We start from the raw sequence: 6,975 nt of genomic DNA, 5'->3' as shown, positions 1-6,975 counted from the left end.
TTAATATTATTTAATCGTTACTTTAATATATTAATTAGTGTAATGCATAAGCTTTACTTTTTTATACAGAAAGATGTAATCCGGTTTTTATTCGAGTTCTTCAAACAAAAACGTTCGCGTATTTGTGGTAAAAGGACGATTTTACCCCTTTAAAGAAAATTACCCTCAATCTCCCTTCACATTTGTTAAACTTTTTCCTAAATCGAATTACTATATATAAACAAATAAAAATTTAAACTACAATTTTTAAACAAAAAATTCTAACAATCTTATTTGTTTCAATTATATTAATTATTTTAATTATGAAATTCAGTAATTATTCAACCTTTTTTTGCTGACAACACTTTTTTTGCTGACAACACTTTTTTTAAATATCCGACATTAAAATAAAATAAAAAAACTAAAATTTGATTTTTGTTACATTTGTTTTTACATGGCGGAAAAATATTCATTTTTTTAAAAGACAAACCCATTCGCATTAGTTTATCCAAAGTTCCTTACCCATTTCGGGCGGCTCGAAGCATGGTTGGTCCGCCCGGAATCGGCGGCCCGAACCATGGTTGGTCCCCCCGGAATCGGCGGCCCGAACCATGGTTGGTCCGTCCGGTATTGGCTGCCCGAACCATGGTTGGTCCACCAGGAATTGACGGCCCGAATCATGGCTGGGCCGCCAATTCCGGGCAGCCCAACCATGGTTTGGGCGCCAATTCCGGGCGGCCCTTGTCTTTAAAAAAAAAATGAATTTGAGATTTTTTAGAAAAATAAAACGTTAGTTTATTGTTTCGTTTTTAATTTCGGATATTTTAAAGTGTTGCCAAAAACAAATTGAATAAATACTGAATTTCATAATTAAAATAATTAATATAATTGAAAAAAAATAAAATTGTTAGAATTTTTTGTTTAAAAATGTTATTTGTTTATATATTAATATCGAATAACAAAAGTTAAAAAATGTGAAGGGGAAGGTTGAAGGGGGTAATTTTCTTTAAAAGGGTAAAATCAACCTTTCAACATTTATATAAGGGCGTTTTTAGCGATTGAGAACGTTGAATAGCGTTACACTTAAACTTTTGTTCCCTAAATTTCTTTTCACCTACTCACCCGTAAGATTATGTATCTTATCAGTAACAATAATAACCGGGGAAGCGATGATCACATAAATAAAGAGCAGCATTAAAAGATTCCCTCTCTTAGAGAAGAACAGACGGGTTGGATATCAATCTTAGACCGTATTTGTTGCTGCGTCGTCGAATTCAAAAGCTAACCCAACACATATTTGTAGCTCTACGTGCTGGGAATTTATGTTGGTAGAGAGATGGACATATGAATTGCCGTTGTCAGAAATTTACAATTTGGTACAAGAATGAATTTTTAGCTATAGATGATAAAGGAAATCTGTTTAGGATCTCATTCGAGAAACTCAAACTGAAACTTGAAGAAAGTAATGGAGCTAAATATCAAATCGTATGATGATAATAGATTCTAACTCTATTTTCTTATGGATTATTATCATTATTTCTCATCCTTTAATGTCAAACTGTCAACTAATTTATATTCCAGATTTGTTTTTGAATAAAACATCTTTAATTGGGATCTACATACAAAATTTCAGTCATACATTAATCGCAATCCTTATGAAATAAGGACATTTCAATATCTACCCACTTAAAATAGGTAATAAACAAAAAAAAATTGGTGTGGTTGAGTTATATTGCCCTATATCCTCATCGGCATTCGACATATAAGATGATTAAACTACCAAATAAGTCAAGTAAGCAAATATTATATCAGATAATGACAGAACCACTCATCTTACTGATCATAGTACCCGCGAAGATTGATCTCTCAACAACGCCTGCCTTCAGAGGGATTGATACTGACGGACCCAAATTTGACATTTCACATCTCCATGGACTGTGGTTCTGAAGACTTTTTTGTTTTCTTCTTTCTTTTTTTCTTTGCATCGTCTTTAGACTTCTTTACAGGTTTTATTTCAGGAGCTGGTTGGGTGTTCTGCAGGTGCTGGTGTATGGCAGCAAGTGGATCTAATTGGAAAACTGGGTGACTTAGGACTGTTGTCATTTGTTTTGCCTCCTTCAATCTGCCATTAATCGAAACATCAATCAATTGAGTTTATCAACTAAATTTACAAAGAGGAAGATCAAGTATCAAATTTTACAAGTAGACACTTACAATAATTTATGTCTGGATTTGCAGTTCACTTCTTTAGGTGGAAGAGCAGGTTGCTGTTGTTCTTTCAGCTCAGGCAAGAACTCATGTAGGTGGGATAGGTCATATGCTTTCACTTTCTTTTGTCGCCTTCTTGCACTCTTGCTCTTCTGGCAAATAAGAAAGAAGCAGATCCCAAGTGACCAAATGTGACAGTAATAATGAGTTTTAAAAAAAAACAATGCTGTAAAAGAGAAGTTGAAATATTCAGATGCAAGTTCGTGTATATCTATGAAACAATGGAGAGGTCTGCAGTAGGCAATCTCCACCAAAACAGCACAAACTTTTAAGCACAGAGCCGTTAACACAAGGAGCATTCCACATTAACAGACAGCAAAAACATCCTTCAGCTGTTCGTCTAACCATCCTCAGTTTATCCCGATATTGAATGAAAAACTCTTGAGAATTTCATCTAATATTGCAACCATTTGAACAAATGAAAACTGTACCCTCGATGCCTCAATCATTCTATTCCTTATTTATGATAAATTTTGAATGTCATAATTCTTGACACTAAGAGATTCCAGTAAACATATTTATACAAATGGAAATGGTTGAATCATGGATGTGATGATTACGGTAAACATATAATCAATGTCTATTCAACGGTAAACGGTAAACGGTAAACTAGTTGTCTCCCTAAAAAATAAAAAATAAAACTGAATCATTTCATTTAATGAATGACGTAGACCAACCCGGCTAACAAGCACATCAGGAGAGAGCAATGAAACATTATCAAGAAAATCCACCTAATGCACCTCGGGGCTTAGGTCAGGTGTGCCAAACGGAGATACAAAGAGATGTCAAGCATATTTATACCACAATCCTCAGAAAATTGAGAATAACACATTATAAAGATAAAGCTATAAGTCCTAAGCTCCTACTAGTCTAACACCCATCACTGACCTTAGGAATCCTTGGCTTACAAAATCAGCTTTAAAAATGAAGAAAATTTCATCAACTCTGAGCTAAAACCTTTGACCATAACATAAGCCTTGAAATTAACTTTTTTGAGTCTTTAAGATGCACATGCCTACACCTGAGTAAAGCATACTACTCGTCTAATTTATGAACTTATAACACTTCCTTCCAGAGTTCATTTATGCTGATTTTTCTATGAACCCCACTCATTATCCCTCTATATTATTGCACCTCTCTTTTATTTCACACAATCAGTTTTCCCCTCATTCTCCCCTCATGTTATCACAGCTAATGTCAGGTGATTTCCCGTCAAATTAAACGAACGAGAATTTCCATTCAACCCATTACGGGTTATTCACAGTTATTCAATTAATAGCGGACGGGCAAATTTCCATCCAATTAACAACTCAAAATGCAAACCTTTCCTTAACCCTAAAACGAATGCACTAATTCAAAGTCAAAAGGAAAATTCAACTCAGCATCATCAAGTACACAAACACCAATGATTCAAAGTTCCTCTTAAAACTAACAACCACATCAAAAATCAAACAAAATTTAATCAAAAGTATGTATACGGCACTCATTGTCATAGGTAATGAACAAATTAGGAAAAGTTTAGCTTTCCAACTACCAATCCAGAGTAATTCTGAAGTATTTGTTGGGGATTACAATACAATTTTGGCAGTAAATTAACATGAGACAGTTTATAATGGAAATCAAAGATAAGTATAATTTGAAAAGTCACCTTCTCAATTTTCTTCTTAGCACTTAATGATGCAACAGTCTCCCTGATTTCTGCACTCAATTCATACCAAACCAAGCCCAGAAATATAAATAACCAATTCAGCAATTAAAGTAAAACCCACAAAATTAAGCAAACTTTTAGCAAGTAAATAGATGTCTCACTGGAATAAAACTCGAGTTTCTTCTCAAATTTGCGATCGGCTTTCTTCGAAGCCTCTGACCTACATATCAATTTCGCAGAACAAAATTAGCCATATAAACAGAAAATTTACAATAAAAAACAACCATTTTTTTGGGGGGCAGGGGGATTACCTGACGTTTTTTAATCCCATTCTGAAGGTTTTTCTTAGCCAAGAATTGAAACTGATAATTAGGGTTTTACGTTTTAGCGGGAGAGAGAAGAGGAGAGACTGAGAGAGCAATGGAGCTTTTTTTTCTTTTTCCTTTTTACAGGAAGTGAAGCGTACTAGCAAGTGGAGTAGCTTAGGAAGGCCTTGGCCCAAACTAATGTTCCCCTACCATTTATAAAGATTGTTGTGGGTAGTATCGAGCTGGGAATAGACAGGCCCGGCCCATGCCAATCACACTCTGTATCGTGTCGGACCGGTAAAAACAAGGCCCATGTTCAAGGGTCGTCGTGCTTAAGTGTTACAGTTCGAATGTTTTGGGCACCGGATTTTGCGACGAGCTCCTACTTATTGGGCGGTAGAAGCGCAAACCTTATGCAGTTATGCTGAATGATCGAACTCAAAGGGGCTCGTGAAGCACGAGCGAGCAAGGTTTCCGAAAAGGAACCTTAGTTGTTCCGGTAACACCTTCACCATTACCATATATCCCACATCCAACTCGACCGGCCTAATGTTTTGATCGGCCCATTTTTTCATGCGCTTCGATGCTCGTTCCAGGTATGCACGAGCAATCTCACTATTCTGTTCCCATTCTTTTGTGAACTCTCTAGCTTGACGGCTTCTTCCATCTTGAGTTCCCGCTGTCGTGTGTGGTAGAAGGGTTTGTTGGCCTGTCACCGGCTCAAAGGGGCATGTGTTGGATGCATAACTTTTCTGATCATTTAAGTAGAGTTGTGCCACATCAAGGAGTTTGACCCAATATTTCTGGTTGGCATGCACTCACAAAGTGACGCAGATATTCTTCCAAGAGTCCGTTGAATCTCTTAGCTTGCCCATCAGATTGGGGATGGTGACTTGACGACATGTTCAGCGCCGACCCCATCATTTGGAACAACTATGACCAAAAGATGCTTGTGAATCTAGGATCTATGTCGCTGACAATGTTCTTCGACAACCTCCAATACTTCACTATGTGCTTGAAGAATAGATCAGCAGTTTCTTCAGCACCACATGTCTTAGGTATCGGCACAAAGGTGACATACTTGGAAAAACGATCAACTACTACCATTGTAGATAAAAATTGGTCCACTTTCGGTAATCCACTGATGAAGTCCATTTAGACACTCTCCCATGGCCGAGTGGGGACCATGAGTGGCTCTAATAGGCCTCGGGGTTTCTTTTTATCAATCTTGTCTTGTTGGAACACGCGACAAGTCTTTGTATAGCCTGTCACATCTTCTTTCATTTCAGGCTAGTAATAGCCCAAGGAGAGCAAGCTGAGAGTTCTCTGCCATTTGGGGTGACGCCCACAAGGTGTCGTGACATTCTTTCAAGAGCATCTGGCGAAGTCCTCCAGATTTCGGGATGAACTGTTTATAGTCTTTTGTGTAGATGAGATAATCTTCCATCCAAAAGCGTCTGGTCTTCCCCTCTTCTACCATCTTCTTTATGGTATCCGTCATAGGATCCCCCCTTGGTGCTGTATGACTTAATCTTTGACAAATGTGGCTACGTTGCTTGCGGAAAACAGAGCAAGCGCAAAGGAGCTAAGTCGGCACGTCGACTTAGGCCATCTGCAGCCTTTTCGCTCACTCCAGTTCGATATGTGAACTCTACATCGAACTTTGCAAGTAACTCTTGCCGTCGAGCATGCCTACCTGTCAACTTGGGCTGGGTGAGGAAGTGGTTGGTTGTTGTGTTGCCCGTGCAGACGATGAACTTCGAGCCCAATAAATAATTAATGTCTACATCCTCTCAGAAAATGAACAATGGCCAGAATTTCTTTCTCTTGTGCAACATACTTCCTCTGAGCAACCATTCAACTTTCGACTCTCGAAAGCAACTGGATACCCTTCTTGTAGGAGAACTCCCCCTAGAGCAAATTCTGATGCATCTGTTTCTACCACAAAATGTTTGTTGATGTCGGGGAGAGCTAGCCCTAGTTCTTTCATCACATCATCTTTCAACTTGCGAAATGCCTCTAGATGGGTTTCGCCATTGCTAGGAGTTATCTTTTTGCAACAAGTCAGTGAGGGAGCTAGATATCTCATGAGTACCCCTTCATGAATCGTCGTTAGTAATTTTCTAGTCCCAAGAACGACTGTAATTCTGAGGATTCTTTGGAGCTTGCCAATCACGTATAGCTTGAATTTTATTCAGATCCATTCTGATACGGCCAGCCCCCACGAAGTATCACTACTAGAAAAATCGGATACAGGGGAAAGTCATAATTGCCTCTAAAAATGGGGATTTAGCCTCTAATGAGTTTTTGAAGCAAAAATATGGATGCCTCTAATAAGTCCGTCGCTAATTAGTGGTTGCCTCTAAAGGTGCTTTTAGAGGCAATATAATGTGTTGTTTCCAAAAGTACATACATTTAGAGGCAACCATATAATCTTGCCTCGAGATACAATTAGAGTCAATATAAAAGTTGCTTCTAAAAACCACATATATTTAGAAGCAACCATACAATTTTGCCTCGAAATATAATTAGCGACAATATAAACTTTGCTTCTAAAACTCACAATTTGGGGCAACCATATAATTTTGTCTCAAAATATATATTATTAGAGGCAATATAAAATTATTTCTAAAAACCACATATATCAGGGGCAACTACATAATTTTGCCTCAAAATATAATTAAAGGCAACATTTTTGTCAAATAATGATATTTAAATGCAATTTAAGACCGCCATGAAAGGTTTTTAGAGGCACTGCAAATAATATAGCGT

At 37.5% G+C, this 6,975-nt stretch overlaps 1 protein-coding gene across 1 annotated transcript; it reads right to left on the bottom strand.

Moving 5' to 3' along the window:
- Window positions 1–1,532: 1,532 nt before the first annotated feature.
- LOC110799439 (uncharacterized) lies at window positions 1,533–4,384 on the bottom strand. The gene is made up of 5 exons (XM_022004710.2): window positions 4,207–4,384; window positions 4,057–4,115; window positions 3,896–3,945; window positions 2,194–2,339; window positions 1,533–2,101 (listed from the first exon to the last, which is right to left on the bottom strand). Exons 1-5 carry the CDS (start codon window positions 4,224–4,226, stop codon window positions 1,900–1,902), a joined length of 477 nt encoding a protein of 158 aa, XP_021860402.1. The 5' UTR covers window positions 4,227–4,384; the 3' UTR covers window positions 1,533–1,899.
- Between the last annotated feature and the right edge of the window lie 2,591 nt (window positions 4,385–6,975).

Source organism: Spinacia oleracea, chromosome 4 (assembly GCF_020520425.1).
Source record: "Spinacia oleracea cultivar Varoflay chromosome 4, BTI_SOV_V1, whole genome shotgun sequence".
Taxonomy (NCBI): domain Eukaryota; kingdom Viridiplantae; phylum Streptophyta; class Magnoliopsida; order Caryophyllales; family Amaranthaceae; genus Spinacia; species Spinacia oleracea.
The sequence above is the reverse complement of the archived record's forward strand: the minus strand, read 5'-3'. Positions and strand labels throughout refer to the sequence as shown.